Source organism: Trifolium pratense, linkage group LG2 (genome assembly GCF_020283565.1).
Source record: "Trifolium pratense cultivar HEN17-A07 linkage group LG2, ARS_RC_1.1, whole genome shotgun sequence".
NCBI classification, from domain to species: Eukaryota; Viridiplantae; Streptophyta; class Magnoliopsida; order Fabales; family Fabaceae; genus Trifolium; species Trifolium pratense.
In genome coordinates, this window is record NC_060060.1 from 50,201,125 (window position 1) to 50,217,940 (window position 16,816).

At 33.4% G+C, this 16,816-nt stretch overlaps 1 protein-coding gene across 2 annotated transcripts; it reads right to left on the minus strand.

The window, feature by feature from the left end:
* Window positions 1-6,224: 6,224 nt before the first annotated feature.
* LOC123909596 (NAD(P)H-dependent 6'-deoxychalcone synthase-like) lies at window positions 6,225-8,145 on the minus strand. Of its 2 annotated transcripts, XR_006809968.1 has the most exons (5): window positions 7,754-8,132; window positions 7,297-7,540; window positions 7,024-7,200; window positions 6,380-6,694; window positions 6,225-6,338 (listed from the first exon to the last, which is right to left on the minus strand). XR_006809968.1 is itself a non-coding variant. In XM_045960463.1 (4 exons), exons 1-4 carry the CDS (start codon window positions 8,083-8,085, stop codon window positions 6,494-6,496), a joined length of 954 nt encoding a protein of 317 aa, XP_045816419.1. In that variant the 5' UTR covers window positions 8,086-8,145; the 3' UTR covers window positions 6,225-6,493. The 2 variants fall into 2 exon arrangements, 1 of the variants encoding a protein (XP_045816419.1); XM_045960463.1 differs by having other exon boundaries at window positions 6,225-6,694; window positions 7,754-8,145.
* Window positions 8,146-16,816: the final 8,671 nt, after the last annotated feature.

A 16,816-nucleotide genomic window follows, 5' to 3' on the forward strand; every position in this document is an offset into this window, starting at 1 on the left:
AATCATCTATCCTCGGAAGTGGATATTTATTCTTGATCGTCACTTTGTTCAACTGACGATAGTCTATACATAATCTCATGCTTCCATCTTTCTTCTTCACAAGCAATACCGGCGCTCCCCATGGCGAAACACTCGGTCGAACAAACCTCTTCTCAAGCAGCTCTTCAAGTTGCTTCTTCAATTCATTCAACTCTGACGCTGACATTCGATACGGCGCCATCGATATCGGACTAGTTCCAGGTACTAGGTCGATAGAAAACTCTACCTCTCGCTTTGGAGGCACGTCAGATATATCATCCGGAAACACATCTGGGAATTCACAAACGATCGGTAACTCTTCTATCTTAACTCCTCCTTCGAGTTTTAATGATGCAAACATCATGAACATCTCGGCATGTTCTTTCAATGCTTCCGATACTTCCTTCCCGCTCATCAAATGCAAGTTCTCCTCCGGCTTCGGAAAAACAACGGCCTTCTCACGACAGTTGATATGAATTCGATTAAAGATTAACCAATTCATACCAAAAATCACATCCATACCACTAAGTGGAATACACACTAAATCCATACCAAAGTGCCTATCAAAAATGGTTACGGGGCAATTACGACATACTTGTCGGGTAATCACTGAACCATTAGCAGGAGTTTCTATTTCCATCCTACCCGTCATATCCGTTAAAGGAATACTAAGACGCTTTGCACAATCCAAAGAAATAAAAGAATGCGTCGCTCCCGTATCTATAATCGCAATTAAAGGAGTGTCATAGATGAAACACGTACCTCTAATGAGATTGTCCTCAAGGCTAGCATCCTCTCCACTTAAAGCAAACACCTTGCCCATCACCTTCTTGGGCTTCTTACAAGTCGGACTCTTGTGGCCTTCTTCACCACAGTTGAAACACACCACTTTTGTCCTACACACTTCGGTCTTGTGGCCCAGCTTTCCACAATTCTTACACCTATCTCCTTTCTTAGGGCAATCATAAGACATATGACCCCTTTCTCCACAGTTGTAACAACTTCCATTCACCGGCTTCTTACCACCACTTGTATTACCCCTACCGCGGTTATCATAAGGTTTTCCGCGCTCTTGTCCTTTCCCTTTTCGGTCATTAGCAGCCTTGTAGTAGTTCACCTTAGCTCTACCATCTTCATCACAGATCCTACTTTTGTTCACAAGGGTCGCAAAATCCCTTATCTGCGAAAATCCAATCATATGCTTGATGTCTGGACGTAGACCACTTTCAAACTTCACACACTTGTCGTTCTCCGCTTCCAAAGTGTTGTAATGCGGGCTAAACGCACACAAAGTCTCAAACTTGACGGCATAGTCAGCTACCGTCATATTCCCCTGTTTCAGTTCCATGAATTCCACCACCTTCTTATTCTTCACATCCACAGGAAAATACTTAACCAAAAATTCTCTTTTAAACCTCGCCCATGGTATAGCCATACCACCGGGTCCTAGCCTCAACTTGGCGTTCTTCCACCACACATTCGCTTCCTCACGCAACACATATGTCCCAAGGGTTGTCTTCCCTTCCTCGGAACAATCCATTGCTTCAAAAATTATTTCAAGCTCCTCCAGCCACTTGTGAGCTCCATCCGGGTTGTAACCTCCGGTAAATGTTGGCGGTTTCTGCTTCATGAACCGTTCCAACCTCATCTCTACCTCTCTTCCAGGTTGATGATCTCTAACCACAATGTTGGTGAGTGCGGCCAAAGCCTCCGCAATCTGAGCATTCGTCCTCGCAGCAGCCATGATTCCTGAACGAATCACAACTAGACGTTAGAAAGTACTAACAGTGTTCCCTACACATGCTCATACGGGGAAAAGAAAAGTCCTAATTGGTTCACACGAACCGACCTGCTCTGATACCACTATTGTAACACCCTAACCCATACTACCCTTAAAAACGTAATTTTAAAAACTTTTTAACAAGTGTAAAGGCAGAGTGCCACGCGGTAATTAAAACACAACCATACACACAGAGCGTCATGGAATTTAACATGAAAAGCAACAGCGGATTCAAATCAAACCAAGCATGCATATATGTACATATATATATACATAAGCCATATTCATCCCTAAGGATGTCACTTATACAAGAACTAGCATATCAAAAAGGTAACACCGATATACGATGAAAGCCAAGCGAAATCCCCGACTCGATGTTACATTACCAGAGCATTTACTATTTACAAACTCTAGTCAAAAGCTAGTACTAAGAGGAGTAATCTATGCTAAGTCTCCTCACCAAAAGGTACTTCAACACCACGCTAGAACAGCAGTCTAAACGTCGGCACAATCCTCAGCCTGAATATCTGAACCCCCAAAGGTCCAGCAAATAAACACAAAGCAGAGAGTTAGAAAACATAATCGCATATCATACGAGTATAAGAAAGGTCTTACACTTTCGAACTACATCATACATATTCTAACTCACGTCAAAACATCGCACCAAACAGTTATCAATTAGTAAAGTTTAGCACAGTTCAACCAGATAATGTCACATACCATTTATCAAATATATGCGCATTTACCCTAATGTATCTAATGCCAATCATTCTATGTCATGCCATCCCTAGACACGACTAATGCATGTGGTACCAATTGCCTTTTACCCCTCATGGATAAGTTAAACAGTTTTACATCTTGCCGGATTGTTCGGAACTTACCAAACCTTCATATCCCTCATGGATAAGTTAAACAGTTTTATATCCTGCTGGATAGCAGCTCTAGATCTTATGGATTCATCTAATCCGATCCTCGGCTTCCTTATGGACTCAAAAATCCATTTAAATCTATTGGAACCCTAGTTTCCAATTCAACATATATATACATGAATGCATGTATGTTTACACATATCATCAATATGATATTTCTCTAGCTCGAAGCTACTCTTTTATGAATGCGGGAACACAATCCTAACACATTCACTTAACATTGCAAATTAATGCCAAAACATAACATTGCTCACATTAAGCTACAACTTATTGCATACACGTTTATCAATCATATAACGATTAACAATAAGCATTAACAACATCAACATGTATCAACAAACATGTAAGGATACCCTTAAACCATGTTACAAGTGCCTAATTGCACTTAAAACAATTATCAAAAAGTTGCTGTCACAGTGCTGTTCGCTGAGCGAATCCGTAGCGAACCCGTAGCGAACACGTAGCGAACACGTAGCGAACACGTTCGCTGTAGCGAACAGGTAGCGAACTACATCAGAGGGTTACAGGTACATGGCGAACAGATAGCGAACCCGTAGCGAACTTATTCGCTAAGCGAATCCGTAGCGAATCCGTAGCGAACTTATTCGCTAAGCGAATCCGTAGCGAATCCGTAGCGAACTACACCAGAAATATCTGTTCTTGAGCTATCTAAGGCGGTTTAACATTGATTCCACTCAAAAATTCATCCAAACATGTTATAAATTCATATAAACAGCCATTCCAAACATATATGGTATCAAGGAACATTAATCATCCCTTCCAAACATCCAAATACCTCTAACAATCAAAATCAAGCCAATTTCTTGGGTTTTAAGTAACTTTCATAAACTTAACAAAAATGATCCAAACACATACATATTTGTCATGGAATCAAGCTAGTGATTAACACATACAAAGTAATGATGAAGAACATCACACTCACATACAAAAGCTTATCAAAAGTCTAAAAGAAATTGAGTGGGAGAGTTCGGGAACGGAGACATAGACAATCTCCCCCCTCCTTGTCACTCAAGAATCATGAATTCTAATCTCTTACCTTAAGCAAAGATGATGATCCAAGCCTTTCCTCTCCTCTCTTGCTCGTGAATCTCTTAGCCAAACCCTAGCTCTTGCTCTATCTTGCTTCTACTCACTCAAACTCAAAGAAATGAATTTATGAAACTATTCATGTGTTTGACTTGTTACTTATACTACTTTCCAAATGTCATGAACCAAGCCCAAATGGCTTAGGCCCATGCCTCTCACGCCCATAAGCCCAAAACAATGGTTCTCGCGTCTAATAACTTACGTTCGGCTAAACAATTATTCGTCGCTCACTAAAATAATAAAAGCCAATTAATAAATAAAATAACATTTAACAAAATATACGAATACGAAAAATGGGTCGTTACATTTTTGTCATTTCGTCCACATAGCCCACATAGCCCATGTTTGAAAATGCATTTTCGAACAACTTATAAGCACAATTAATTGTTAAATAAGTCCTATACCACCCATCAGCTCTTCAAACTTGACCCAATGTAAAACTTGGTGTACCATGAAAGAATCATGGTGCAGTCTGATAAAAAAAAAAAAAAAAGATTCAAAATGTCTAAAGTGGGTATTATGAATTCAAATTTCGATAATCCAACATCAATCCAACCTTTTTTTATATGCATGTATACATGTTTTCTATTTAGGGTTCAAATTATGACTTTGATGGCTTTGTAAAGGCAACCAGTCAGAATATTCATGGTGATACTTATTGTATTACATTTAGAGCAAGAAGAAAATATGTTACCCATGTTCAGGGGCGTCTCCAAGTTTTAGGAGGCTCTGTGCAAAATATAAAAGTGACCCCTTAATAAAAAAAAATTAAAAAAATTATCGATTTAAATTGCATATAATATAAAAAAAACATTCTTGTAAACATGTAAATTATCAATATTAAATCTTACATTAAATTAAATGGAACAAGAAATACAAAATAATTATCTTTGAATATAACGTCAAAAAGGAACATCATAATCTAAGATTAAATTTTATTCAAAGATTAAAATGGACTAGAACTATATTTACGAGTATAGATAACTAATATATTGATACTCATGATATTTATGAACATTAACAATATATAACTATTATTTTAGGACCTAAAAATTAATCTATTAATATACATCTGATATTTTATAGGTATAAAGAATATATAAATAATATTATAGGACCTCAAAATTTTGAGTTGAGGCCCTCAAAATTTTGAGGCCCTATGCCGTCGCACACCTCGCACATGCATGCGAGCCTCCTCTGCCCATGTTGATCCTTCCTTCCAACTGCCCTGCTATAATTTTCCAGGCCCGCGTGCGTTTGGGACCAGTGGAGTCTTTTAGAGAAACCTCAACCATCGGTGGTGGTCAAGTCGTGTTTCATTAAAACCTAGCAAATGCACCATGGATGGTAAAAATGTTTCTTTAGTAACAGGTTTCGTTGAAGGATCAAATGCTAGAAAAAATCAAATTGATTGTGGTGGTGTAGAAGGCAAAGAAACGCAATTTCTGTTATAATTTCAATCACCCTGTGGTCTTGTCCTCTGTATTGTTTTGTTTTTATGCCCTCCTTGATGTCTCTGGTGTGGGTGCTAGTCTTGTCTTGTTATCACTTTGTTCTCCTCTCTTAGACACGCCTTGTGTTTTAGGGAGGTTTTGTTTATATAATCTTATTTGTTTTCTTAAACAATAAATTATTCAAATTAATAATAGCATTACTCTGTATGTAATTAATTTAGTACCTAGCTTGTTAAATACAGATTTGTATCCTCTCCAGTTTTCCAGGTTAATTGAAAAATAGAAACTGTTATGTTATTTTAGACTAAATACATCTATTTTTCAATAAATCTAAAAAATATTTTGTTTCTTATATTTACAATCGGAAAAATTATAAAATAAAAAGTTATTTAATAGCTTAAGAATTTAGTTTGTTTTTTTAATCTAAAAAGTGTTTTGTTCTTATATTTAGAACCGGAGAGACTATAAAATAAAAAGGTATTTAATAGGTTGAAAATTTACTTTGTTATTTTATAATATTTTACAAATTAAACAGTCCCTTGTAAATTAATTTTGCATATAGCTTTCAATCATATTATATTTCTTCAATTGAATTTCATTAACTAAGTACTGAAATCATCTGAGAGGCGGTGGGTGGATGGATCCCATGGACATGGTTTAGTATCATCATCGAAAAGTTAATTTTCTCAAACTACGCTAATAAATAATTGGCACTATATAGTACAAGTAGACTGCAAGACAAAAGTATAGTTTTTGTATTGTTTGTAGTCATTATTATTAATCCGTATCTTATAAATTTAGACATTAGTATTAAATTGAAAAGTATGGGAGACAGTGCTATAGGATAAGTTTCCCATAATAAGAGTGACAATCATCGCATAATATATTATTATTGTATTGGGTGACAACTACAAGTATTTTTTATACGAATATAGATGATCAAAGACAAATAATTCATTGTTTGTATTTGGTGGTGAGATATTAAAATTAAAATTTTACAAGTGGTCAATTATTCTTATTAAATACAATATAACTATGGAAGAAAAGTTAGAAGGCTCCGAGAATTAAAATTACTCTTTTGAGAAACGGTACATAGAACAAAATCAACTCCACTCCACAAAGTGTACTCATAACCACTATGATGATGACCCTTGCTTTATTCAGAGTAAGTAGCAACATCCATTCATTAAAATTGTATTGATTTTTCATTCTTCATCCCATAAATCATCAAGAAGAGGCTTGGTTGGTCCTTTGATGAGTCTCTCTTGGTGGATTTCACTTATTTTCCTGTAATCATCTTCAGTCAATGACCAGTCAAAGATTTGCAAGTTTTGGTTCATCCTCTCCTTGTCATAGCTTTTAACCACAAAACTCAATCCTTGTTCATATAACCATCTAAGACAAATCTGCAAATTATTTGATTGAAACATTAAATTTATGAACAGGTAAAATATATATAGTTCTTAAAGTAATATAACTAAAATAAATCAAATCAATGTTTTAATAACCGGATCGAAGATCGAATCGTTGAAGCCTTCAGATAATATTCTGTTGGTTCAATTGATTTAAATATGGTTGAATCAAATGATAAATAAAAAAATAAAGAGCAAAGGAAATGAAAACCAATTAAACTAGTAAGAATCAAACCAATGGATTTTTTATAAATTCGAAAAATTCGATTCGATTTTTAAAACATCGTGGTATATACACACTCTTATGATGATATTATATATACCTGAGCTATAGTCTTGCCATGAGCATCTGCCAATTCTTTGAGTATATCATTGTCCATCACTAAATTAGCTCCCCTGCTAGCACCCTTCCTTAGGGGTGAGAAGGCAGTTACAATAATACCCTTTTCCTTGCAGAAAGCTCTAAGTTTCTCTTGTTGCCAACCAAGGTTTACTTCAACCTATTAGGATTAATTAATCAATGATTATTAGTATATTAATTCAAGTAAAATATGGTTAGCCTAATTTCAATTTATGATGTTAGTAGTATTAATTACTTGATTCACTGCTGGAAGGATGGTTGCAAAGGATAGCAATTTTTCAAGCTTCTTGATAGAGAAGTTACTGACTCCAATAGCTTTGGTGAGACCAAGTTTTTGACATTCTTCCAATGATGTCCACACACCTTTCATGTCAAATTCCACAATGTCTGATACATCAATAGGGTATTTAACTTCACCAGGTTTAGTAGTAATTGGCCAATGGATCAAAATGAGGTCTAAGTATTCTAATTGAAGAGTCCTGCAAATTACAAACATGTATACATCATACGTGTCGAATTTGATTATGTGTCTACTCAGTGGTAAGAGTTTGATTTTGTAACTTTAACGAACACAGTTCAAATCACTTTGAAAACTGTTGTAGCTAGAACTGTGTCTAAGTATTCTCACTTATATAATTTCTTTTATATAAAAAAAAAAAAGTAGCTAGAACTAGAAGTTTAGTTTTTATTACTTGAGAGATTTCTGTAGAGCAGGAACAATGAGCTGAGGATGATTATCAGTGACCCACAATTTAGAAGTAACAAAAAGTTCATCTCTAGATGAAATTAATCCAAGTTTAAGTGCTTCAGCTATAGCTTCACCAACAGATTGTTCAACACCATAAGCAGCAGCAGCATCAAAATGTCTATAACCCTGTTTGATGGCTTCAAGGACAGCATCTTTTGTAGTTACCTTACTGGTTGCTTCCGGCGCAGTGCCGAGGCCCATTACCGGCATTTTCCGTTGTCCGGTGGCGGAAGGGAGGACTATTTTAGGGACCGTAGGTGCTGCAGCAGCAGCCATTTTGTTTGTTGTGTTATAAGATTATGTGATAAGAAGAATGTTTTGAACAAAAGGGTGGCCAAAGCTTCTATTTATAATAGGAATTTAGGAATTAATATAAAAAAAATTATGGGGTAGGTGGGTTTAGTAGTGTGCTAATTTGACCATCTACTCAGTGGTAGCTGCACTCTGGATTTTAAGAGAGCAAGCCACAGCTACTTACAATGCGAAATATTTTAATTTTAAGCAAATTTCTAATAATAGAATTAGTAAATAAAAATTGTCAAATTATCTAGTAGTTAAAAATTTATTTTATAAGATGAATAATTAAGAGTACCGGAATTCCACCTTATATTTTTACTTATGAGAAGTGCTAGCAACACACTCCAACACACTTTTTTTTATTGGTTGAAATTCACATGGGTTCCATAAAAGTTATATGGGTCCACATTTTTTTATGGGACCCATGTGAATTTCAACCAATAAAAGAGAATGTGTTGGAGTGTGTTTGTTAAAGAGTGTGTTGCTAGCATTATTCTTCTACTTATTATGTACGCTTTCTTAATCTAGTCTAGAGTCTAGACAGAGTTTGAATTGGGTTTTGGATTTTCTTTTTCTTGTTAAGTTTGGGTTTTGGATACTTATAGTTACCATCTTTAACTTGATTTTGTATATATATGTTTATGATTTTATTTTTTTTGGATAGATCATATTTTGACAAAAATAATTCTAGAGAGCGAAAGAAGTGGTCAACTTCCACTTCTTCAAGAGGCATGATGGAATTGGCGGTCAGCTAGTTGTTTAGTTGCTTCAAGATAATGAAGCTAGTTGTTTATAGTTTATAAGTTTGTTTTACAAAGTTTATAAGTTAAATTAAATGGGCAGGTGAAATGAGGCTGAGAATGTTATTTTTAATTTGGATGTTAAGAGTGTTGTTGTCGACGGTTTTAACATGACAATACATGATTTATCTTATTTTGAGTTTATTATTATAGATTGTAAATCTTGTTTACTGAACTTATGTTCAAACTCATTGGTTGAGTTCTCTATGAAGCAAGCTAATATGACAGCCCATAAGTTAGTTATGCCAGCTATATATTCGGCTAATCCTCGTGTGTTTGATTTGTTGTCAAATTGTAGAACTACTGATATTATTAATGATATAAGTTAAGTTTGTTATTGTAAAAAAAAAATAAAAAATTAAATAAAAGTTCTATTTGATAATAGTTTTTTTTAAAAGAGTTAAATTCATGGTTTATTTTGTTAGTTTATAATTTATTTTTTAGATTTATAAGCTTACTTTTTTAGCTTTTAGTTTATCATTGTCAATATTCAAATGGTTAGTACATAGAAAAAAGATGTTCTGAGTTCTGACTATATGCTATTCAATCGGGATTTATAAATATCATATTCAACATGGTAAAAAAATTCATTGTATGTCCAATAGCTTCATATATATATATATATATATATATATATATATATATATATATATATATATATATATATCCGGTGAGAACTAATAATTATTGTGAGAAATGAGAACTGATAATTAATTGACGTGTTAGATTAAAATTCTCTCACTCACTTAAAACCTCATGTGATTTTATTTGTGCAAATTAAAAGATCTTCCTATATATAATATTTCCTAATCTATTATAATCCACCTCCCACCAACAAAACCTACCGAACAGCTAATACCTCTTTTTTTTTTCTTCACTGCTTGCCGCCATCTTCTTGTATCATCTTCTTTATATTTGTAAGGTTATCTCAACGATGTCATTTCTTTTTCGATTGTAAAATTATTTTTTTATGCAATTTTTTTTATATAGTAATTGACGTAGATATTTTTTATATTTCAATTTCAAACTCTTTATCAACAATGGCAAAAAGTGATAGCAAATAAACTTACAAATATTAAAAAAACAATTGATACAAGAAGAAGATGGTGGCAAGCGGCAAGTTATGGAGTAAACTAGAGGAGTATATTACTTTTGGTAGGTTTTGGAGTGGGAGGTGCATTAAAAAAATTAGGAAAGATAATATTATAGAAATAAATTAGGAAATAATATATATAGGAAGATATTTTAATTTGCTCAAATAGAATCACATGAAGTTTTAAGTGAGTGAGAAAATATTAATCTAATGCGTCAATTAAATATGATAGTTATTATTAATAGTTCTCATTTCTCACAACAAAGTTTGGATGTAACAACAATACATTTTTTATATGTAACAACAATACATTTTTGATATGTTGAACAAGTACACTAAATTATGGCTGACCACCATGGAGATGTTGAATTGCATTCACCACACTCTTAGAATCTGTTTCAAATATAACATGATCCCTCAAGCACCAGCCGAGACTGGTTTTGTTTAAGGCTTCATGGAAACCCGCATCTATATTACATTTGTACCATCTCAAAAGGCGGTTTATGCCATGATTGGACCTGCTGTTGCTGTTATGCTGGTTGGTTGTCACACTGCATCTGGTGTACAGAATTCCATTCCTCCCATAGCAGCCTTGCTTTAATCCTTAAGCTTCTTCCCTGCTCCTTTGAATCATTCCAAACACTATTATTCCGATTATTCCATAGCATAGCACCCACAGTAACATTGCAAGAACTCCTGCTGTGTCTGCTTATTCTCGGCTGAAATAACCTCTCGGATTACCTCAGAAACACTGCTGAACTGCTGTAGCCAAGCATGATAACATGGTCTAGACCCGCAGCTTGTCTTGCGTGTATGTTGTCAATGCAATCAAATAGAATATGCCAATCATCCTCATTGCTTTCTTGTAGCTGAATACGTGTTGACAAGCATCCTTTGCAAATACGCCATAGGAGATGTTTGGCCTTTGGGGGAGCATGAATTTTCCAAAGACTTTTCCAGTCACTATGTTGGGACGAGACATCAACACCTGTGGCATTTAACATGAGATTATATCCACTTTTGACACTATATTGGCCATGTAAATTATCATACCATATCAACTTGTCCTCTCAATCATATCATGTAGCGGAATATCAAAAATATGATTAGCAATATGCAAGGGAAAAAGTGACTCAATTTTCTCCTTATTCCATGATTTCACATTAGTATTCACAAGATCATTCACCGTAATATTATACGCACCTTGTACTTGGGGTGATGGAATCCAATCCCCTTCTTTTTCTCTCAACCACGGCTAACTCATGACTTTTATGTTAGTCCCGTTTCCAATGCTCCACCTACACCCTTTCATTAGTATTTGACGCGCATTCCATATACCTCTCCAAGCATAGCTTGGGTTATGACCAATTTGTGATTCAAAGAAAGAGGAATTTGGAAAGTACTTTGCTTTGTAAAGTTTGGCCACTAGCGTGTGTGTTTTGTCATAATGTTCCACCCTTGCTTTGCTATCATAGCCAAGTTAAAAGTGTGTAAATCACGGAAACCCATACCTCCTAATGCTTTCGGAAAAGTCATTCGATCCCATAGCGTATTTGCATCTATCATAGTGGCAATTGAGCAAACAAAGTCATTTGAATAGGTGTTGTAGCTTGTTTAGCTTGTTTGATAGGTGTTGTAGCCAATTCAAAAATGCTCATGTTTAGCAACACTAATTTCATGTTCTAACTCACAACAATTGCACATTTATATTAATATAAACTATACTTACAAAATTTTCAACTTTAGAGAGAATATCTTAATTTCGATACATTTAATTCAACTAGCATTGCATTCTCACAAAAATTTACACTTATAAAATGGATATATACCGTATAAGTGTTTGCTGCAAAACCAACTATTAGGATGAAACCATACATTTTTAGATGATAGCCAGTTTCGCTCCAAGTCAGACTCGCAATCGCCACAAGCTCCTCCCGCGGAAACGGCGAAGATATCAGTTCCAAATTCGTCATCAACTACACTTCCAACTCAAAACTTGCCGACTCAATCGCGCGCGCTGACGCTAGCCGAGCTACTCCAGGAGCCATAATTGTTCACGTCGACGGTCAGCCGGTGTAAAGTTTTTCTTTAGTAAAGTGAAGAACCAAACATACCTTTGTACACGGTCTTCTGATCTAATTTCCTTGCAGTGTCCTTCCTACTTAGGATTCCATTTCTTAGATAGATCACAGGTTCCATTCTACACTCGTATGAAACTGATTTAGTTCGTTTTTGCATAGCTACTAACTTCCCATGACGGGGATACATGAACCCGTTGGGGTACTTGGTATGGGTTTGGGGTTATATTTTTTATCCCCTTTTGGAATTGAGTTGAATTTGGGGAAACCCGAACTTTATGGGTTTGGCTTTGGGGAGGACAAAATCCGTCCCCGCCCCGTTGACATGCCTATCTTCTTCTTCTTCTTCTTCTTCTTCTTCTTCTTCTTCTTCTTCTTCTTCTTCTTAGTTTATCAAAGAGGAGTGATTTAAGGTCAATTTTGTCCAGGAACCACCCCTCCAAATCGTTTTCTCTTTCTCGTTGTAATAAACATAAGTGTGATTTTCACATATTTGTTTGTTTTGATTTTCCGTCTTCGCACGGTGTATTTTGTTGTCTCGTCTTTGTGTGATATATTTTGTTATCTTGTCTTTGTGCGGTGCTTATTTGTTACAGGTTGAAGAATTAGTTCGATCTAGTGCAGATTCAATCAATGTCGACTTTGGTATCATCAACGCTACAGATTCGGAGGCATGTCGACTTTGTACAATCATTATAGTTATATTTAAATTTGTAGGCTTATGAAATTTACCGTTTTATGCTATTAACATGGATATTTTGAGTTTGTTCGCAGATTTATCCTTTTTTGTTTTTAGCGATTTTGAATTTATATTGCATCGATGTACTTTATCAATTTGAATGAATGAATAACGTTTATTTTGAGTAGAATAAAAAAATCTTATTAAATGTTAAAAAAAATAATAAATTTGTATGATTAGCAAGTCTTTTGTGTGAACGCCTTACTATTTGCATAAAAGGCAAAGACACCACATTCATTTATTTAAGAGGCATTTAATAAAAAAAATTAAAAAAGAGACATTTAATAATAATTATTATATTAAAAAAGGCTCTTCAATAACTCCGTAAGACGTAAGTGCTAAAAACTATTCAATTGTCTTTGGAGAGCATTTGTACATTATAAAAGGAGATAAAATTATACTTCTTTTACATGCATGAAAGAAACAATATGGCTGAAATTCTTAAGATTATTTATGCGATGGTTCTATTACTTTCCTTATTTGTTGACTCGGCAAAATTTGATCGTAAGACACTTTTTTATCCTTTTCAAAAAAAATTATTTACCGTGTACACAAATATTTTATGCAACATTATTTTAAGGGTGTATTAAATTGAGATTTCAAAGGATTTGACAAGTTATTTTTTAATGATAAACAAATCTTGTAGTATTTGTTAAATTAATTCAATTGATCATATCTTCCTTACAACAAAAGAACAACAAGATCAATAAACCAAATGCGAAAAATAGGAACTTAAACAATTACTTCCAGTCATTGTTACAGTGTTGTGAATGCACAGTCTTTGAGTCTTCTAAGCTCTTACTCTCAACTATATAGATAGTGTATATATTTCAGAATAATGGAATGAGAGCAACCTTAGGGACCAAAAACTATTATATATGTTTGATTCTACCATCAAGAATAAACAAGCCATTACCACCCAATTAATTGTCATTAATCTTATGACTAATTAGCAACCAAAACTTCCATAACCTATGAACCATTAAAAGTGAGATTTTATTAACAATAATTTGTAAAGTAAAACCGAAAAATTATTACAGTATTCAATCAAGATTTTTACGAAAGTTAAAAAAAAAAATTGTGGTATTGAATTAAGACAATTAAATTTTGTTTTTCAATGAAACAAAACTTCTTGGTATTCAATTAAGATTTCTCATCACTTTTAAAGTCTATGGGTATTTAAAAGTCTATATATTTTGATGGATTTCGAGAATTTTTTTAGCTCAAAATACACGTAAAACATTCATCCAACAAACTCATCAAACCCATGAGACTTTTTTTTTTTTCTTTTTCTTTTTCTGCAGAATAGGAAAACCTGATGCTTCTTTCTTGAACTTCTCAAATGATATGCATGATTCTGTATTTATGAGTATACACAACACATATGGCTTTGTCTAAGGTGGGAAACCTTGATAAGTCTCCTACCGTGGGTCACCATTCAAAACCGTTGGATTATTCCAAACTCAATTCATCTTTCAATTAGATCTGCATATTTCATTGTTCCAATTCTTCAATTTTTGTTTAACCAAGAAAATATTGCATATTTTATTCTTTGAAGTTGTGTTCAAGTAAGAATTCAAAACTTTATATATATATATATATATATATATATATATATATATATATATATATATATGCTCCCCATCTTATATCAAATGCTAATCAAACGATTGAAATATTGCAGGAGACATGGCTGTAGATTTTGCACCAGCTAGTCGTACGCGTACGCACTTTTTCATTCTTTTTTAATTTTCTTATTTATTGTACACAACATTTTATCTTATTTTAATAATATTGTTTTATTCTCTTATTTCATTATTATAGCACCTGTACATCTTCAATGTGAAGACCATGCCGATTGTATTGGAAAGGTACCTCCTTTTGATCTGATGTGCATTGGGAACATTTGTGTAATTGTTATATTTGACAATGCAGTCATGCAGTCACCCTAATGTAATGGTTCAGATTCAAAGCTCCCAAAATAAATAAAAGACACAAATAAATGGGTGGTTGAGATTTACCTGCATTCACTATTTAAATGCAGGGAATCCATTTCCGTTATATTTACATGAAGGAATCCCATGAGGGGGAAGAATGACCTCTTTAGCTAGCATAATATCTATGCAACATATCTTATTCTAAAAAATATTTCATGAGCTTTTATTTAGTTATTAAGATGGTACCAATAATAATTAAAATAAGAACTATTAATTTCAAAAATCTTGGAGTTATGACTTGTACTTTAAGATGATGGTAATTAATGAAATAAAAAAGCAGCAAATATTATATTATTTAGATTGTCTTTTACTTCTACATATCACAATGACCTTTAATTCTTGCAAACTACATTTTCTTTGATCAACACTACAACCCATAAGATTATTTTTAATAGTTAAGTTGAAAATAATTTTTATTTTACTTCAAAGTCTATAATTTTATTTTAACTTAGGGTGCGTTTGATTTGCTAAAAAACAGAGGACTGGACAGGACAACTTTTGTTGTACTCTGTTTGATTTGAAATTGGTTATGGGACTGTACAAATTAGGTAACAAGGGACAGAACAAAAACAAGATTTTTTGTCCCTCACCAAACCACGGGACAACTTTTTGTCCACAGTACAACTATTAAAAATACGAAAATACTCATTTTATTTTTGAATATAAAAATATTATCGTCCTATATCTTTCCGGTACAGGTTTGTCCTGTCCTGTATTATCTTGTTTTGTCATGTACTGTTCTGTCCAGTCCTTGCTGTTTTACGAATCAAACGCACCCTTAATTAAGGTTTTGGTCCCTCTATTTTCATATTTTCACGAAATTAATCCCTCTATTTTAAAATCACGCAATTTTGATCCTTTCAATGGATTTTTATTCTTAAAAATTATGATTTAATATATTTTAAATGATATGACATATATATGGTGTGATAATATAAATTCATCCAGGTGTAACCATTATTTTATTAGATTTAAAAAAATGAATAATTTTTTAAATTTAAATTGAAGTTTTTATTAAAGTTTCTTGTAATTCATGATTTTTGATCATTTATTATTATCACGTATGTCGAATCATTTAAAATATATTCGATCACCATTTTTAAGTACAAAAGTTTGATAGGGGGGACCAAAACTGTATGATTTTAAAATAGAGGAGCCAATTTTATGAAAAGGTGAAAATAGAGAAACCAAAACTTAATTAAACTTTTATTTTTATATCATAATATTTTTACACTTATGATCTTCAAACACTTCAATTTATATTTCTTTTATCTTTTCATTAATTTTAATTAATAGCATTATATACCCTGCTTGCCTTATAGAAAGTTTTAATGTCACCGTGGAATTAGAATGAGCTACTACAAAAACTATGTAAAAGTAAATCAATTGATTTATCGAACAAAGCCTATATCTCTATCTCTTTCTAGAGAGACATATTTTCCTCCATGCTCCCGTCACGTTTATTGGTTAATCGCTGTTTTCATCTTAATTGATTATTATTTTACTATTTTAAAGCATTCAATGTTTGGTTGTTTCTTAGTTTTATTACTCAAAATATAATGTTGACATTTCCTACAAATGGTAAGTGTCATGCCTACAAAGCATTTGTTTGATTAACTTAATAAAATGATGACCCACAAGATTTCATAACAGGTGTAAGTGGCTATTATGGAAGGGGGAAAAACAGCCTAATCATGTGAGTTCTTCACATCTGGATTTTTAAAGTTCAACTTTTTCCATAAGAAAATTTAGGAAATGGGAGATAAAAAATAGTGGATCGATTAAGGTGAAAGAAGCAAAGATTGAAAGAAAAGAAAAAGTGACACCATGCAATTAAGCAAATTTTATTGTGTAGAAGTTTGGGTTTTGAATACTTATAGTTACCATTTTCTAAAGTGGGATGTGTAGCTCAATATATACTAGCAACAAACAATTTATCATTAAAAAAAATTATCATTTTCTAACTTGATTTTATATATATATATATATATATATATATTGAC

Excerpts from the sequence above, each read along its gene's own strand:
- LOC123909596 (XM_045960463.1), bottom strand. The coding sequence starts at position 8,085 with ATGGCTGCTGCTGCAGCACCTACGGTCCCTAAAATAGTCCTCCCTTCC. Across the intron at positions 7,541-7,753 it reads GCTCTACAGAAATCTCTCAA|GACTCTTCAATTAGAATACT; the intron begins GTAATAAAAACT and ends TGTAATTTGCAG. Across the intron at positions 7,201-7,296 it reads TCCTTCCAGCAGTGAATCAA|GTTGAAGTAAACCTTGGTTG; the intron begins GTAATTAATACT and ends TAATCCTAATAG.